Here is a 20,256-nt window from a genome sequence, read left to right as displayed (position 1 = left end):
TTTATTGACTTATATGTCCATCAGAAAATTAAGTGAGATAAGTAGATTATAAAGTGTACATGTGATTTGATTCCATTTCTATAAATATTGTACTAATGTGTAACGTTAGAATGTGTACCAACCATATATAGAGATATATACATACTAATGAATGGAATTGTTTTGGTCCTCTGTTATTTTTTTTTAACCTTTGAAAATGAATACTTTAGTCTTTTATAATGAAGAAAAAAGTTTTTCTTTCTTTAAAAATAGTCACTGAAGAACTCTTTTTTTTTCACTTAACAGAGAAAAGCCTTTCATGGATTTAAATGGGGATTTAAAAAAATTCTCATTTTGACTGGTATATTATCATTATGTGTAAAGTAAGACTACATAATAATTAGGTGGCTTAAATTTTTTTTAAAAAATCTTATTTTTGAGATAAAATCAAGAATTTGTTTTAGTAACGTATTGTATTCATTCTCACACAAATATCATTAAGGGAAACATCTCAGGAAAACATTTTAAGAGGACAAATCTTAAATTATAGAAAGTAGTGCTATTTGATGAGTATAGATTTTTGGTGTCTTTAGTTGGGTTAGGCTAAGTTAGGCACACTAAACTAGTTTGCTGCTTTTTTTTTTTTTTTTTTTTTGTACTAGGGATTGAACCCAGGGGCACTTAACCACTGAACCATATTCCAACCCTTTTTTATTTTTATTTTCAGACAGGGTCTCAATAAGTTGCTTAGGACCTCACTAAGTTGCTGAGACTGGCTTTGAACTTGGCTGCCTCAGCCTCCCAAGTTGCTGGTATTACAGGAGTGAGCCACCATACCCAGCAGTGTGTTTCATTTTTAATTTCTCCTTATGTATCATATTCTGAAATTTGTTTAAATTATTCCATTTTTTATAAATTGGCAGTTTTATTGTACTACTCATGATATTTTTCTCCCCTTCTTTAACTAAGGTGCTGTTTCCAGGTTTATCTTCTGGATATAAATTAAAAATGACTGAAGTTCAAGCAATGGTAGAATTTTCCGTAGAGCTAAATAAGTTCTACAATGTGGATTTATTCCAGAGAGGGTATGTATTTTAATTTTAAAATTATGTACTTTGTATAAGATAGATGTAAAGCTTTAAGTTAAATTTAATTGCATATTTTTGTTCTAGCATTTAAAAGGAAAACAGTAAGCTACATTCAAGTAATTATTTTCTGAGAAATTGCATTTGTTAAATAGATATTTGAGAATTATTCACATGGAGTTAGTGATGACATTTGATATATTCAACATGCTTTTATGAATTTGTACTGAGCATTAAGAGGACTTTAATGAAAACATGTAAGATTCCCATTTTTGCTCTTCAAAAGCTTAGTGTAATGAGAAAAATAAGTTAATAGAATAACAAAGCACACAAGATGAAACTTCAATAAGTATATACAGGAAGTGCTTTAGATATTGGAACAAAAGAACATATTTCTGGGTTAGTCTGTTGGGAAACTCATGTGGAGAGAGAAGATCAAAATGTGAATAAGAATTGGACAGGCAAAGGATGAAGTGTGGGATCCTTTTACTGGCAAAGAACAGTATGAATCAAAATAACGGAACTAAGTCTTGAAATTAGGAATGAGCATGTTATTTTTAAAAATGTTTAGGAAATTGGATATTTTCTAGTAGAATTAGAGAAGGTCTTGTAATAGTCTGGAGAAGAGTTAATACTATGGATTTAGGTAATCATCAGTAGTAAGAATAAAATTATCACTGTTACAACAAGCATTTACATGACGAAGATTGTATAATAGATTAATGGTTATAGAAGAAATAGAAGCATAGGGAATAGTTCTGAGACATTTTGCAATAACTCCAGATATAAATCTGAAAGCCTGTACTGAGAGGTGGTAGTGGTAGGATAAAAGTTTGGTTTTTTTTTTTTTTTTGGTCTTGGCTTTGCCATCTTATTGAAAAAGTAAAAACAGCTATGATATGCTCTGCTCCATGTAGTCTAACATTTCAGCAAGCTAACCTGGGGTTGTTCTCATGGCCAAGGTGGAAGTTCAGGAAAGAGAGCAGAAGATGCAAGGCCCTTTGAATTAGCACTGTCATTTCTGCTGTAGTCTTTTACCCAAGCAAGTGGAAAGGGCTGGCTAGCAGTCCAGGCTGGTGACAGAATGTGGCCGGGCGCATCGGTGCGTGTCTGTAGTCCCAGCTACTTGGGAGGCTGTAACAGGAGTATTGCAAGTTTGAGACCATCTTCAGCAACTTAGCAAAAAAAAACCCTGTCTCAAAAAATTCAAAAGGGCTCTGGGTATAGTTGAGTGGTAAAGCACCCCTGAGTTTAATTCCCAGTACTGGAGAAAACTAAAAAACCTTTTTCGGGATTCTGTGTGCCCAATATGGTCTATTCCATGCTTTAAAAATACCCATATCCAAAATTGTTTTTGAAATTTTCTTAGTCTCTAGATAAAACTTGTACTACTTGGGAATCAGAATTCTGTGGGCTCATACCATACACATCCTAAAAACCATTTTGCCAAACGCTAAGAGCCTGCCTTAATTATCTTAGTGATCTTAAGGGAAAACCCTACAGTTATATCCTTGATTTGATCTTTGTCCAAGGATTTCATCTTACTTTAAAAGTCTTATAAGAGAATGGAAACAAAAGCAGCTTTATTTTTCAACTAGTAAGTCCTGGTTCTTCTATATTCTCTCTGGATTCTGCTTATAAAATGACTAGTTCTTTCTTTGCTCATTTCTTTCTTGAACCTTTCCTTAACCTTATACTTAACAAGGAGCCATTAGTTAGCCTTTTCAGCTTTCTGCCTGGAAATTAGTTTTCTCAGTTCCAAAAGTTTCTTAGGTACATTGTCTAACTTCTTTGTAAGTAGAATATTTCATAACTATATCACATGGGTTGGCATTTTTCCAGTTTCCTAGAATTTTCTCGTATTTTCCCACCTTCTGTAACCGAAATGTTATTTTGGCCCCAAAGTCAGTGCCTCTTATTTTAAGTTTTTGCTATATAGCACACATCAAGTTATCAAGTTAACACATTCTAGTTATTGATTTCTGTATTTGTTATATTTTTCTACAGTAATGCAGCTGTCAGCAGTTATCAGCAGCTAATAGCAAACCACAAACACAAAGCTTCAGTGCCATTACAACAATAATGTTAATTTTTGTTCACAAGTCTGTGGATTAGCTGAATAGTTCTGCTGATCTGGGCTGGCATGACTAATCTTTGTTGGGTTCACTCATGAATCCACAGTCAGCTAGCAGGTTGGCTGGGTGCTAACTGATGCAGAATGGGCTTAGCTGGGCAGACTCAGCTCTGTTTCCTAGTTGCATTCTGTAGCATGGTCTCATGAAGGAGGCAAGGGTCCAAAGTCAAAGAAACCATGCAAGGAGACTTCTTAATATCTAGGTTTAGAACCAGCACACTATTACAACTCAGCTACAATGTACTGACGAAGAAAAGTTGTCGGGTTTCTGTTCTCTCGATTAAAAGGCTCAGGGGTCACTCCAGGTAAATTGGGCTAATTGAGTTGTGCAAAATAACCACACAAGAGAGACAAATGCCTTTTTCTTTGAGGTCGCTGTGACGGCTCCTCTGACCTTAAGGGTTCACAGGAAGAGAGAGAGTGAGAGCACAGGCTGACCCCTTTTATTGAGAAGCTATTCAGATGAGGCAAGGCTCAGGTTTCAGGGAGCTGAATCTATCTTCATTATGTCCACTGTCAGCAGGTTGTCTGACATCTGGGTAGACCACACCCAAGGACACAGTAAGAGAAGGGGACACACACAAGCACTTCCATGGAAAATTCTATCCTAAACAAGTCAAGGGGTTATATTACAAAGGAACAGGTGAGCGTAGCTCCACCCATGGGGCTGTAGCAAGACACACCCATGCAGGAGACACCATCCCTGGAACTCAAGAAGGGTGGGGAAAGCTCTGCCACATTTCTGTGACTGAGCGCCTCATCACGCAGCCGGGAGTCTGAGTCACGTTGGTCTCTCACAAGTCATAAGGAAGGCCAGTTCAAATGTAAGAGTTGGAGAAAAACATTCCTGTTCTTTGAAAAAGTGATTTCTAAAAGCTCATCTTTATTTTAAAATGCAGTGTTGGAGTTGAGTCTAGGAGCTACTTTAGCTAGAAAACAATTTCTTTGAAAACCATTAACTGCCATTTAGAAGATACTTTTCATATGCATGTGGCTTCCTCTGACCTTTATATTACAAAGTTATAACAAAATATTATAAAATTATAATCATTCAAGCTATACTATGAAATGTTATGAAACTTAAATTATACATTGTAACTGTTACTTAATACAACAAATAATATTCCAAGTAAATTTACTTTTCTTTCCAAGTAAAGAAATTTACTTGGAAAATTACTTACTTTTCTTTTGAAGTAAAACCATGTTATTCTTTTGTCTAATAAATGTTCATTCATATGTAAAACCACCTTGCTTAATAAAATCATGTTAATGTTTCTCTTATAACTTTTGACACCCTATTATAAATAATTCAGTAAATGAATTCTAAGAGAAAATGATAGAAATGAAATAATTTAATATTCACTAGCACCTTCTTTTAGCCATTAGCTTCAGTTTTCTTACTCTTTCCTCCTCCTCACACACACAAAATTATGTAGTCAGATTTTCCAACAACAGAAAAACTAGGTATATATTTATTTTTTCCTTCCTCTGCCGGTTGCATCTCTGTATACATCCTAAAAATTAGTTCTCATTGTATCACTTCTACAAAATTTAGCAATGTCACAGTCCATTTTAGCTTATCTTATATATGAAAGACTAGTCTAAACAGAATAAACTGCATTACTTCCCTGAAAAAATAACTCATAGAAGAAATATGTTTTTGTGGCTCTTTGCAGCTTTCTTTCTATTCTTTCATACCATTTTTTATAGTGGAGCTTAACAAAACATTGTTTATAAATAGCCATTCTTAATTTCTCATATTCCGTTACTTAAGATGATCCCTTGAAAATAGTGTTTTATTTTTCAGGTATTGGAAACAAGGTATGAAATAAGAAAAAACAGACAGCTTTACTTTAGTCATTATTTCATTGTGTTGAATTTCTTTTTTTACATTTTTTTATTAGTGCATTATAGTTGTACATAATATGTTGGATTCTTCACAGGTAAATTGGTTATATCTGTTTTTTTCTAATTCAAATGTTTTCCTGCATTATAGTTTCTAATTGGTTATTTTTTAGTTCAAAAGAAGACATTGACTTTTTTTCTATATTCATTTGTCTGGCTTCCTTAATAATCTTGTTAATTAATATACTTTATTCCCCCCTTAATATCCTCTTTAAGATTCTAAAATTAGGAAATACTTAACACTGCTATATTTAAGGTTCTAACTTAGTTAACTTAATAGTTAATTTTTCTTTTTGATTGTCTCAATTGTAGAAACGCCAGTAGAGACAAGGGTACATTACAGAGCATCTAGTTTAAAATCTTAAACCGCTTGTAAATTGTATAAGTAATTCAAGTTTCAAAAAGAAAGTTAAATACAACTTTTATGCTAGGAGGACCATGTGATTTATTGAACAAATCAGTATACTTTTTATAGTGAAATGAGGCTCTATTTATAATAATATGTCTATACAGCAGGTGAAAACCAGAATTACTATAGGCAAATCAGGATAAGTGGGTGTCCTTATACTAATCAAAGATTCCTTAAGTAAAAATAAAGCAACACCCATCATTGATTTTCATTAATGTACAGGTTGGTTAGAGCTGGCTGGGCCTTTGTAAGTTTGATCAAGCATCTGTTCAGCTGGCAGTTTAGCTGTAGGCTGATTGGTGTAAAGTAGCCTTCAAAGAGACTCCTCAGCCCTGTCATCTCATCTTCCAGCAGGCTAATCTGGGTTTATCAATTCTTACCTTTGATTGAATTGCAAAATAATATATTTGCTTACATTTGTTGGGTACAATAGATTAGTCTTAATGTCTTAAAAAATTATTCAAAATATCTTTGTCTTTAGAAATGAGCCAATTTCTAATTAATTTTCATGGTAATTAATTTTACTAAAATTAAACATTGTTTTTCCTTAACGATAAACAAATAGTTCAGGTACTAACAATCTAAAGAAAAAATATTTTATTTTAACGTTTTCCTGTCAATTTTTCTAAATGTAGTAGGTGTGCAAACTCTAAAAATTGAAATTCTAAAGCATTGATCATAAATATATTATTAAATGGAATGTAAATGTATGTCTTATAAATAGTAATATACATTGATTTTTACTATATTAGAAGTATATGATTACAAGATGGCAAACTTCCTAAATGATTATTCAAAATGTATTTGTTAGGAGGTCTCCAAAGTAAGAGGAAATATTGCCTTTTATTTTATTTATTTTGGTACTTGGGATTGAACCCAGAGGCACTTTACCACTGTGCCAGATCCCCATTTCTTTTTATTCTTTATTTTGAGATAGGATCTCACTACTTTGCTGAGGCTAGCCTTGAACTTGGGATCCTCCTGTCTCAGCCTCCTGAGCCACTGGGATTAACAAGCGTGTCCTACCACATCAGCTTACCTTTTAAATATTAGGGGGAAAAAACTGCTGTTTGAACATTTGTTTTCATTGGCATGGAAGATAAGATAATGGGATTAAATAGTAGCACAGCAATTTCAGTTAGTTGGTAAACTGAGGGAAATTTTTCCCTCATAAATATGCTACTATTTTTAATTTATTTATCCCCTGCAGGATGTTTAGATTCATTGCAAATTTTCACTGTTATGAATAGTGCTACAATAAACATGGGGATACAGTTATCTTTGTGGTTAATGACATTATCTCTTTGGAGTATATCCCAAATAGTGGGATAGATCATATAGTCTGTTTTTAGTCTGCAGATAATATAATCTATTTTTCATCTTTTGAGGAATTTCCATACTGTTTTCCATAATGACTGTACTAATTTACATTGTACAAAAGTTACTTTTCTCCACATCCCTATGAGCATATATGTTTTGTCTTTCTTATGATAACTGTTCTAATTGGTGTGAAATAAGTCATTGTAGTTCTGATTTGCAATTCACTGATTAGTGAAATTAATTAGTTCATGTACTTGTTGACCACCATTTATAAGTCATCTTTTGAAACATGTCTGTTTAGTTCTTCAGCCCATTTTTTAATTGGATTTTTGTTTGTTTGTTTGTTTTTGATGTTCAGCTTTTTGAGTTCCTTATACATTCTGGATGTCAGTTCCTTGTAGGATGAAGTTTGCAAATATTTTCTCACAATCTGTAAGTTCTCCCTTAATTCTGTTGATGATTTCTTTTGCTGGGCAGAAGTTTCTTTCTTTGATGTAATCCCTTTGTGGATTTTTTACCTTTTTTGCTTTTACCTTCACAGTTCTATCTTAAAAAAATTTACCTACACCCTTGTCACAAAGTGTTTGCCCTGTTTTTTCTTGAAGTTATTTCATAATATTGGGTTTAACATTTAGGTCTTTGATCAATTTTGAGTTGAATTTTTATGTAAGGTGAGAAAGAGATCTAGTTTCATTCTTTTGCATATGTATACCCAGTTTTGCCAGCATCATGTATTGAAGAGTGTCTTCTCAGCATTGAGTTCTTGGTAGCCTTCTCAAAAATCTGTTGGGTGCATGAGCATGGATTAATTTCTGTGTTCTCTCTTCTGTCCCATTGCTCTACATGTCTGTTTTTAGGCTAGTACCATACTGCTTGAGTTACTATAGCTTTGTAGTATATTTTGAAGTTAGATATTGTGATGCCTCCAGCTCTCTCTCTCTCTGTGTGTGTGTGTGTGTGTGTGTGTGTTTAATCACTCAGGATCACTTTGGCTATTCTGGGTTTTTATTGTACCAAAAGAATTTTAGGATTGTTTTTTCTATTTGAAGAAAGTCATTAGGGGTTGATAATATGGCAGTGGTAAGAGTACTTGTGTAGCATGCCCAAGCACCCCCCACTCCACCTCCTCAAAAAAAAAAAAAAAAAAAGAAAGGAGAGGGAAAGAAAGAGAGTTGTTGCTATTTTGATGGGAATTACATTAAATCTATAGTTTGCTTTGGGCAACAATATTGGTTCTTCCATTCCAAGAGCATGGAGTATCTTTTCATTTTTCTTGTGTCCTCAATTATTATTTCTTTCATCAATAATTTATAATTTTTTTGAGATCTTTCACTTCCTTAGTTTAGTTTATTCCTAAATACTTATTTTTATTGCTATCATGAGTGGAGTTGCTTCCTAATTTTTTTCAACAAGTTTATTATTGCTGTATAAAAATGCCACATTTTTTCCTATGTTGATTTTGTGTCCTGCCACTGTACAGAATGTTAAGTTCTAACAGTTTTCTGATGCAGTAGATTCAGGTTTTTCTATGTATAGAATCATGTCATTTGTAAATGTGGATATTTAACTTCTTCATTTCCAGTATGGAACCTCTTTATTTTTTTTTCTTTCCTAATCTTAAATAAGTGTAGTGGAAGTGGATATCCTTTTCTTATTATGTATAGTATGATATTGTAGTTGGTTTTTCATATATAGTTCTAGTTTTATCCTGAAGGGAAGTCTTATCTAGTATCTGTTGAAGCAATCATATGGTTTTGTCCTTCATTATGTTGGTGTTGTATCACATTTATTGAGATGCATATGTTGAACTGTTCTCATGTCCCAGGGATGAATTCCACTTGATCATAGTGTTTGGTCTTTGTGCTGTTGGTTTGATTGTATTTTATTGAGATTTTTGCATCTGCGTTTGTAGTTTTGTTGTGTCTTTTTCTGGTTTTGCTCAGGGTAATCCTGGTCTTGTAAAGAGCTTGGCAAATTTCTCTCTGCTTCAGTTTTTTTTGGAATAATTTAAGGAGAATTGGAATTAATTCTTTTTTAGGATTTAATTAATTCTTTTGTAGGTTTTAATAATAAAGCCATCAGGTCCTGGATGAGAGATTTTTAATTAGTGCTTCAATCTCATTATTCATTATTGATCTGTGTAGATTTTGTGGTTTTTTTCTTGATTCAATGTAAATAGGTCATAAGTGTTCAGGAATTAATCAATTTCTTTTAAATTTTCCAGTTTCTTATGATCTTTCATATTTCTGTGGTATCAGTTGTAATGTCTCTTTTTTTCCCCTCTTAATTTTAGTCTTCTTTCTTTTTTCTTGATTAGTCCAGCTAAAAGTTTGTTGACTTTTTGTTTTATCCTTTAAAAAAAAAAAAAAAAAACCCTTTGATTTTGATTTTTTTTTTAAACTTCAATTTTATTTATTTATGCTGTGTTCTTAATTTCATTCCTTCTATTAACTTTGGATTTGGTTTGTTGTTTTCTTAAATCTTTGAAGTATATTATTAGGTGTTTAAGATATCTTTTTGACTTTGATATATGTCTTGTTGCTATAAACTTCTCTCTTGCTTCCTTTTTTGTGATATCCCACAGGCTTTGGTATATTGTGTTGTCATTTTCATTGGTTTCCAGAACATTTTTTTTTCTATTTTATTTATTTTTTATTGCCCATTGGTAATTTAGGAGCATGTTATTCAATTTTCACTCTTCTCATTGTTGGTTTGTAGTTCTAATCAATCGAGGTCTGAGAGCATACGTGACATGATTTCTGTTTTTTGAAATTTACTGAGACTTAGTTTCTGACCTAACATATGATTTGTGCTGAAGATGTTCTATGTTCTAATGAGGAGAATATGTATTCTGTTGCCCTTGAATGAAATGTTCTGTAAATATCTGTTAGGTCCCATTTGCTCTAGAATGTGATCAACCCAGATAGGTTGTTTTTTTTTTTTTTTTTTTTTTGCTGATTTTCTGCTTGGACAGTCTGTCCATTTGGGAAAGTGGGGTGTTGAAGTCCCCAACTATTTATGTATTAGTGTCTTTATCTCCTTTTATGTCAAATAATATTTATTTTATGTATTTGGATGGTCCTGTGTTGGGTGCAAGATGTTTACAATTACTGTGTCTACTTGCTAGAGTGATTCTTTTATCAACATGTAATGATGTCTTTATCTCTTTTTGCAGTTTTCAATTTAAAGTCAGCCTTAATCTGATATTAGTACAGCTACTCCTCACTTGTTTTTGCTTTCCATTTGTGTAATATATCTTTCTTTTACTGATTGCTTAGTCTATAATATCTTTATTAGTGGAGTTTTTAATAAAAAGCATATTGTTGGGTCTTGTTTATTGTTGTTGTTGTTTTAAATCTATTTGGCCAGTCTGTATCTTTTGATTGGTCGATTTAATTCATGTTTTAATATTCTCTAGTAATACAAATGAAATGTTTTAACAGTTTGATTTGATTTAGGTATGTTTGGGATATTCAATAATCTTGCATACTACTAATAGTAAATAATGAGGAAAATAAATAAATTGAAAAGAATACTTTTATGTTGTCTTATTTTTGGATTAAAACAGTTTAGTTTTATACTTTGTAGCTACTGCTGTTTTTTTTGGTTATAAACTGGCATCATTTCTGTGTCCAGAGATATTCTACTATAGGGTAAAGAACATAAGATTTGGAAATCAAGAACAAGGATATGGATTTGAAAGTTGTATTCTTAATTTTAATAACATCACAAAACCATGAAGCTTAAATCCTTTTAGAAAAGCCTAGGAAAACTCAGTAAACCAAATTATCTCAAATCCTTTGTATTTATGGTTCTGAGGTCATTAAACTCATAGAAATTTATGGTTTGATTAAAGGACTATCAGCAAAAATTAAGAAAAATTTGACTGCTTTTTTGATTGATTGACAATGATTATGTTAGTTATTTTTGCCACTGTGACTGAATGATCTGACTAGAACAATTTTGGGGAGGAAAGGTTTATTTGAGGGCTCACAGATACAGAGGTTTTAAACTGTAGAATGCAGGCTTCATTCTTCAGGGATCCAGGTGAGGCAGAGTATCATGGCAGAAGAGTGTGGCAGAGGGAAACAGCTCACATGTTGCTCGGGAAGCAGAGAGAGAGACTCCACTGGCCAGATATAAAACATATACCCATAGCCATGCCCCCAGTGAATTACTTCGTCCAGCCACACCCCATCTCCTTCCAGTTACCACTCAGTTAATCCTATCAGTGATTAATTTATTGATTAGGTTAAGGCTGTAACCCAATCATTACTTTTCCACACTTTCTTGTATTGTCTCACATGGGAGCTTTTGGAGGAACACCCCACATCTAAATCATAACAGATTACAACCTTAAAAACCATGATTCCTTCTCTATAATGTCATATATGAATTGATAACTTCTATTTAAGTAGAGGTGATTGACACAAGAAACCACCTCAAGATTAAAAATTTAAAAATAGAAGGAAATTAGAGACAACATATCAAAGGGAGGAATGTAAATACTAAGCAGTATTAAAAACAGACAATATAGAACAAAATGACAAATACAAACGATTCAAAATTTTCGTGTCCATATAACTCAAATTGTTTTTTGAGTTTTCCTGCTTAAAGACAGCCTTTAACACTTTAAATCCAATATTTTTCTTTTTATAACATTTATATCCCATATTTTGGGAACAGATACCTACAAATTTAAGATGCTTATTTAGAGCCAGGTACAGTGGCCTGTGTCTGTTGTCCTTGCATCTCCTGAGACAGGCAGGAGGATTGGAAGTTTGAGGCCAGCCTCAGCAATTTAGCAAGACCCTGTCTCCACAATAAAAAAGGACTCAGGATGTAACTCAGTGGTAAAGCACCCCTGTACCAAAAAATAAAAAATGAAAGAAAAGAAGAAAAAGTTTATTTAGTGAGTTGAACCTTTTTTCATTACAAAAGTACCCTAGTTTATAGCCTGGCAATGCTGTTTGCTTTAAACTTTGTTATTTTCTGATATTATGACAGTGTTTTTTTGATAACACTTGCAAAATATACCTTTCCCCATTTTTTTCTTCGTGTCTTCCTTTTCCTTGTTTTTTCATATTTTTCTCTTGTAAACAACAATAATGGGATTTACCTTTTACATCTTCGAGATCACTTTTAACTGGAGTATTTAACCCATTTATATTTAGTATAGTTATTGATATATGTGTGTTTACATCTATTCTTTTATATTTTGGTTTTTGTATATTCTCCTTTTGATCTCTCATGTCACCATCTATTCATGATCTGATCTCTGCCAGTATTTTCAAGCTTATATTTCCTAAGGGATTTTATGTTAGCTCCTTTCAGACCCTTAGGGCAATACCAATCTAAAGCCACTTTTTATTCTTTAATGAAAAGTTTCAGACACCCACACACATCTCCTAACCTCACCAAAGTTTTTTTTTTTTTTTTCACTTATTAGTGCCCTCAACCTTTTTTCAGTAAAATTCCATCTCTTACAGATAGAATTTTGTTTTTATCCTATTAACAAAGTCATTATTTTACCTGAAATTTTTTCAAAACAATTCCTTAATATAAAATAATTAGATTTATGTTCACATTCCCTCAGTCATCTTATACATGTGTTTGTAAATTTCACTTATTTAAATCAATATTCACAAGAAATTTATAGGTTTCATTTGCTTACACATCTTTTAGATTTTTTAAAACTTTATGATTGGTGGTCTAATCTAGAGGCTTAATTAAATCCCAGAGAATTAAAAAAAAATTTTAGTTGTTGATAGAACTTTATTTTTATTTATTTATATGTAGTGCTGAGAATCAAACCCAGTGCCTCACATATGATAGGCAAACTCTCCACCACTGAGCTACAACCCCAGCCCCTAAATCCCAGTAAAATATTTGAAAAGAATCCTCAAGTGGTAGTGTGTACTTCCTGTTTTATTACATCAGAGGACATTTAACACCTGTCTCTCTCTTTTGTTGCAAGATCTTTTCAGATGTTATAAACCTGATGGATACATTATGAAGTTCCCTATCATTTAATAGATGCTATTCATTGAAAATCTTTGCCATAGTCATTTTATTAAGAGTTACAAATGGTGATATTCTAATTCTGGGTTTCCTTTTGGTATTATTAACTGGGATTCTCTGAAGAATTTTGGCTCATTATCTATTTTATTGCCCTGAAATTCAGTTTGCCCAGAGTTTTTGCATTATGTTCTAATATCTTTCAAATATGGTCAGTTTTTATTTAATGTCATTATGAACTCATGAATTTTTAACTTTGTGATGATAATATTGCATCATCATTCTTTTTGATGCTTAAAGGAATCCCTATTCAGCTTGATTTCTGTGAACTTTCCACTGAACAAGCCACATACTAATTGATAGCTTTCTTCTTTCTTCTCAGACTACTCCAGACTATTTAACATTCCCTGCTCCAAACCCAGAATCAATCAAGGAGCCCCAGTTCCTTTTATTGGGAAATAGTATGAAATCATATGTGCTAAATGAATATATTTTTGTTGGATCTTTACTTCTAGGCCTCTTTAAAGGCAGGGTTAGCAGATACATTTTTATGAGAAAATACATCATGAGTTTATACTGATTTCCAAATTCTAATTTAAGATTACAAGATTTTCCTTTTTTTATTTCTTATTTGTATTTTTTTTTTTTTTACTTACAGTGCAAATCTTGATTCCCAGCAACATAGATTGATATTTACTTGCTTTATTTATATATGTGTACAGACATATCTGTAGAAGAATACTAACATTACTACCAAGACAATAAATATTTGAAATTTCTCTGTGGTTCTCTTTTATTGCTGAGATATATCCTATAAGGAAAAAAAAACAGTAAAAATTATATTTTTAAAATTACTAGAAAAAATTCTCTAAAATTGCAATCAACTGGGGCTGGGGTTGTGGCTCAGAGGTAGAGTGTTCACCTATCATGCATGAGGCACTGGGTTCGGTCCTCAGCATCACATAAAAATAAATAAATAAACTAAAGGTATTGTGTCCACCTACAACTAAAAAATAAATATTTTTTTTAAAAATGCAATCAAGTAAATAACATTAAGTTAATTTGTTTTAGGGTTGTTTAGGGATTACTGTTTTGCCTTTTTAAAATATTTTTTTAGTTGTAGTTTGACACAATTCCTTTATTTTATTTATGTATTTTTATGTGGTGCTGAGGATTGAACCTAGCACCTCGCACGTGCTAGGCAAGCGTTCTACTGCTCCAGCCCTGTTTTCCTTTTTACTTAATTTTATTTTGTAATCTTTATGATTCCAAATCAAAACATTTTAAGTCCAGTATATTGAGATCTTCTTTTCATCCCTGTCCTTCCTATTTCTCCATAGGTAGCCATTTCATTTTTATTATTTTTTTGTTATATTCTTTCATTTATTTTCTTTTGAAAATATAAGCAAATAATAGTTATACCCTACAGCATAAGTACATAGTATACGTACTTTATGTACTTCACTAAAATTATCTTAGAAGTCACTCCTTTGGATAAACTAATACTTCCAGTCCTCATTATGTTTGCATGGTTGCATCATTGTAGAGTTATACCCTTGTTTATTCATAATTCTTATATTGATGAATGTTTTGTTTGTTTTATCATTTTGCTATTACAGTTAATGATACAATGAATATAGCCTTCTTCATACATCATTTAATAATTTTTGCCATAGTATTTTGGGGATATGGTCTTAAAAGTGGTATGCTAAATTAAAGGCTGTCTATGTGCTTTTACTCCTTTGTCAAATTACTGTATTTATGGGATTGCACCATTTTGCATTCCCAACAGGAGTGTAGGAGAATTCCCTATTTGCCAACACCCTTTCCAGCAGAATGTTTTGCCAACTGTTGAATTTTAGTCAGTCTGATAGGTGAGAAAGGATATCCTGTTATAGTTTTTTCATTTTTAATTGTAAATTAGAAGTTGAACATCCACATATTTGAGAATGATTTGCATTCTTTTTCTGTAAGCTATTTATTCATACTATCCTTTTTTTTTCTTTTTTGGTGTTTTTGTTGTTTTCTATTTTTAAATTGTTTATATTTTGAGAATATTATCTAGGTTTTAAAAATCAAAATTAAGATCTCTGAAATATATCAGCAAATGTTCTCAAAACAAAAACAGCTTCATTGCTTTGCCCACCTCATTGCTATTTTTTCTTCCTGTAAATTTGGATTGGTAATGCCCATACTATCTTGTCAGTTCTTCAGTAATTTTATAAGATATATTCTTACAGCTTACATTATAAATTTAGTTGTCTTTAGCAAGAGGTTGTTCTGAATAACCTACCCTAACAGCCCTTAAAATAGAAGTATTTTATCCTTTTATTTTTAAATTTGATTTTTCTACTTGATATTTTTTCTAAAAATTTATTGATATGCACATTTTAACATTATGTTCATTTTAAATGTTTATGCCTTCAAAATATCACTGCTTTTCATAAAACATATATTTACAATAATAGATTGCTTTCATAAATGCTAAGTGAAAAGTAAACTTCATTTAAAATAATGTATTTACTTTTAGTGTTTTGCTTTTTTGTTTTGTTTTTTTTCCCCCATATTTTTACTACCTAACCCACTGTCTATCACATAGGTAGGTCTTCAATAATTAGTCATTTGTGTGCGTGCGTGCGCTCTAGAGATGATTCAAAGTGTATGTGAAGATATATATCAGTTATATGCAAATACTGCACCATGTTATATAAGGGACTTGAGTATCTACATTTATCTAATGTCTTTTTTCACATAAATAGAAAACATAATTCTAAAATTCATATGGAACCAAACACACACACACACACACACATACACAGACGTGCGCGCCTGCGCGCAAACCACCATGACCTGCAATAGAATGGCTATTATCAAAAAGAGAACAACAACAGCAATATGCCAGGTACTGCTGAGCATATGGAATAGAGGGACCTTTGTGCACCATTGGCAGAAAGGTAAATTAGTAAGCCATTATGGAAAAACATATGGAGGTGCCTCACCATGGAACTACATATGATCTTGCAGTCCCACTCTGGGTATGTATCCAAAGAAATTTAAATTCATACCAATTTACATTCTCACCAATGGTGTACAAAGGTTCCTTCACTTAACATGAATGTTGAAAAATTCCTAGAAATTTTTACTTTCCTTTGATTCCAGGCCTCTAGCTCATTTTATTTTTGTTCTTAATTATCTCACATTTTACATTTGGGATTGAACTCAGGGGCACTCAACCACGGAGCCACATCCCTAGCCCTATTTTTAATTTTTTATGTAGAGACAGAGTCTCCCTGAGTTGCTTAGTCCCTTGCTGTTGCTGAGGCTGGCTTTGAACTTGCAATCCTTCCGCCTTAGTCTCCAGAGCCGCATGGATTACAGGTGTATTAGGTTAACTTTGTTATTTTAACACATATGTAGATGATGAAGCACAGCATATTTTAAAATCTGTTTTAAAATGACTTCCTCGTTTTTCTTTAGTTTTTACCAGATTCGTGCATATATGAAAATTCCACCAAGAATTCCCCACAGAGTAGAAGCCAGTTTATTGCAAGCAACAGGTAAGCCAAGGAATATTTTCAAGTTAAAAACAAGTCTGGAATAATATTATAATGATCAATAACTTTTCTTAAACATTCCTGGTTTTTTTTTCATTATAAATATAAGATACCAAACATCATTACAATATTCCTTGTAAGAAATATATTTAGGACCTCAGTAGAATAGATTTGTTATGTGTTTTAGATTTCTTACCATGAATGCATAGAAGAATGTTTACAAAAGCTGAATGAAAACATAGTAATAATAGGATCAATATATCATGTGAGATAGAATTTTAAAACATAAGTGAATATGCACATGTAATTTGACCTAAAATCATAAATGTATTTTATGATTAAATTTGATAATATGCATTTTGACAACATTGTGTTAAACAAGTTTTTCCCTGGGCTAGCAAATCTAATTAGAAAACAGAGCCAAAAGGCAATGTAGGAAGATACAGAATAAACAAGTTATTACAGTTCTTATTTATTTACTTCCTTGGAGAGACTAAGATGGGAGGGGAGGGGAGGGGGGATAGTAGAGGATAGGAAAGGTAGCGGAATACAACAGTTACTAATAGGGCATTATGTAAAAATGTGGATGTGTAACCGATGTAATCAGTGGATTAATCCATTTTATCTGTTTGATGGATTAATCCACTGATGAGTTCATAGCCCTCATGATCCAATCAGTAAAGCCCCACCTCTGAACCTTGCTGCCTTGAGGACCATGCTTTCCACATGAGAATTTGGGGGGACATTCTGTATATGAACCATAATACAATTGAAACATTTAATTGTTAGTTTTATCATTTAGTGCCTGTTTTATTCATAGAATTATTTTTACCTTATTTTTCTCAGACTCTAAATGACTAACTTAGAGGACTAGAAATTTTAACTAGGCATGGTATCACGCGTAGTAACTTCAAGAAAGATGTGGATATTAGAATTAATAACCATATTATTAATGACGGGGAAAAATCTAACATTTGAAAGTTAAATCTTGTCAGATATTTAGGTTGGTGTAGAAGATAGAATTAACAATATCAGTATTTAGTTTGGTTGAATATGAAAAACAAGTATGAAGTAATGAAGAATATGAAGTAAATACTTAACATATTTACTTCATGATAATGTTATATTTTCTCTTTTCTTGACAAGTTATCCTGACCTAAACTTTATGGAAACATTTTCTCTAGCTCTGCTTTTTGATTGGTGATTTGAAATTAAGGAAGGGCATCATAAATAAATTATCAAATGACTTAATAGCAACCATGACTGTGAAATATGGATGACCTGTTAGTTTACTAATATGTGGAAAGAAAATATTTTTTAAAAATAAATAGTGCAACTGATGTGATTCTGCAATCTGTATATGGGGTAAAAATGGGAGCTCATATCCCACTTGAATCAAAGTGTGAAATATGATATATCAAGAACTATGTAATGTTTTGAACAACCTACAATAAAAATTAATTTAAAAAAAAAAGGAAAATAAAACAAAACCAAAAAAAATAGTTTATGGAAAATAGCAGTCTATAAAAGAAATTCTGGTTTAAGAAAATAACCTACTGGTATCGTTTTAGCATATATGTAGAAACATTAACTGTAGGTTTGTTCTTCATAGCGTTATACCAGAAAATTTTAAGAGATTACATGCTTTTTATGTAAGTTACAGCAGTCAAAATAGTAACACAGTAACTAGATTATGGGCAAGAGAAAAAAATATATAGAGAGAGAATCTCTTTTGAACATTTTCCTCATTCTTTGTTAAAATAACAAAATTTTTCTGTCCTGTCTGAAATATAAGACCAAATGTGACTTTTCAAGATCTTTTTATTCCAAATTGTGTTGACATGTTTTACTTTTAAATCTCCCAATTTAGAACATCTTGTTTTTCCTGATAGCAAGCAATAACAAAGTAGAATGTCATTTGCAGAGCTATACAAATAGTGACCCTGAAAAAATTGTGAGATATACTATTTTTCACCAGCCAAGACCATTTCCAACATGATTGCTTTATCTTTATGTGTATGTAGATTCCACAGATTTTCAGTCTTATTTTACCTCTGGATGCCTCTATGGTAAGATAATCTGAATATGGTAAAGTAATCTGATATTCCCTGCCAATGTATCCAGAATATCCCTTATCATGTCAAGTATTAATATGAAAATCATGGAGGGAAGTAGTTGATGGAGTGTGGCATCATACTAAGAGGCTCACAAGTGTTGGTTAGATCCATTAGTAAATTTGTTAAGAAAAGGTATCTTTTCAAAAGTGTTTTGTCTTCAGAAATTTTCTGTACATAGCTTTCTTTTATTAAATACTTTGATTTCTAGCCTCATCCTTGATAACAAACATCTTTATGTAGGATAGTTTCTTTTTTATCCTTTGTGTCAATTTTCTTTTACTTATTTTCTAAAAATTCTTTTTTTTCCTGAGTGCTTGGATTTTCTCTCTGCTTTTTATTACCCATCCTATTTTTCTTCTAACTTTGATTTATACTTTTATCTCAATGCTTTTCCATAGATAATGTATTTTATCATAGTTCCTTTGCCTTCTATATATTTCTAGAACTCTTAGGAAAAAGAAGAAATAATATTGTTTTCTATCTGTGAGTTGCAGTAGGAATTACATGCTGTTTCACAGCTTATTGCTATAGGTTTAAATTATTTCCAACACAAGATTTTGATAACAGTGAGAGGTTTGGATCAGGAAATAACTGATATCATTGAAAATGACAGTTATGAAAGACAATGAGAATTTATAGGGCTTTGAAATTGATTAATAAGAAAGCTTTCATGGACTTTGACAACAGAGAAGAATTGCTGGTTTAAGACGCTCATTCAGTTTGAAATGATATGTACAGTTTCCATAAAATGTTCAAAGAATAACTTCTCATTTCTAGTATGAATTTTGTTTTAAAATTAAATGTATTTTGTTTTGTCCGCTTTTCAATTTTTCCATCTTCGGAAAATATTTTTTTATCTAATTATAGGCAAATGGTTAAAAGATCTCTTAATCTAGAAAGCTATAGAAAACCCTAATTTATTCTCTAAATGCAATAACTTTTAACTATTTCTCTAGTTCTGATGGTTACCTCTATATAGACATTGTTAATAGGCTTTATTGAGAGAAAAGTCATTTTATCTTATTTATACTACTTCCTCTCTTCTTCACTGTCTACCTTTTAAAGAGATGTTACTTCCTTTCTCTGACCATCTCTGTAATTTAAAATAATACATTTTAAGCTCTGTGTCCTATTTTAGCAATGCTGAGAGACCCCTCATTTTTAATAAATATATAAGAAATCTTCTTTTTTTCAAAATTTCTATCTCCCCACCTTTCAGACTTTTCCTATTTCATATCCTGTTTGTAACTCTTCATTAAGATTCCAAATGTTGGCTGGAAGTGGTGTTGCACACCTGTAATCCCAGGGGTTCAAGAGGCTAAGGCATGAGGATCACAAGTTCAAAGCCAACCTCAGCAACTTAACAAGGCCGGGAGCAACTCAGTGAGACCCTGCTATAAACAAAATACAAAAACAGGCTGTGGATGTGGCTCAGTGGTTGAGGGTCCCAGGGTTCAATTCCCAGTACCAAATAAAAGAACTCCAATGGTTGAAAAGAAGTAAACAACATTTGCATTTTTGTGGGAACATAGAGGGAAAACGTTCATTAAGTCGAAATGAACAGCCAACATAAAGAATGATGATCTTAAGTTTCTAAAGAGACATGGAATGTCTAGTTATTTTTTTTTAAGAGAGAGAGAGAGAAATTTCTAATATTTATCTTTTAGTTTTCGGTGGACACAACATCTTTATTTTATTTGTATGTGGTTCTGAGGATCGAACCCAGCGCCCCGCG

General features: G+C 32.0%; 1 protein-coding gene across 6 annotated transcripts in view; it reads left to right on the top strand.

The window, feature by feature from the left end:
- Fam135a (family with sequence similarity 135 member A) overlaps positions 1-20,256 on the top strand; it is a 110,047-nt gene that overhangs the window by 8,973 nt on the left and 80,818 nt on the right. For 5 of the 6 annotated variants that reach the window (XM_076858516.1, XM_076858519.1, XM_076858518.1 and 2 more), the window contains 2 exons: positions 949-1,064; positions 16,328-16,407. In XM_076858516.1, coding sequence (XP_076714631.1) covers positions 988-1,064; positions 16,328-16,407 — 157 coding nt within the window. In that variant the 5' untranslated portion in view covers positions 949-987. Of the gene's footprint in view, positions 1-948; positions 1,065-7,210; positions 7,265-16,327; positions 16,408-20,256 lie in introns of those variants that run through there. The other variant, XM_076858517.1, reaches the window with a different exon arrangement.

The sequence above is a fragment of the Callospermophilus lateralis genome, chromosome 6, assembly GCF_048772815.1.
Source record: "Callospermophilus lateralis isolate mCalLat2 chromosome 6, mCalLat2.hap1, whole genome shotgun sequence".
NCBI lineage: Eukaryota > Metazoa > Chordata > Mammalia > Rodentia > Sciuridae > Callospermophilus > Callospermophilus lateralis.
Note: the sequence above shows the minus strand (reverse complement) of the source record. Positions and strands in the feature narration are given on the sequence as shown.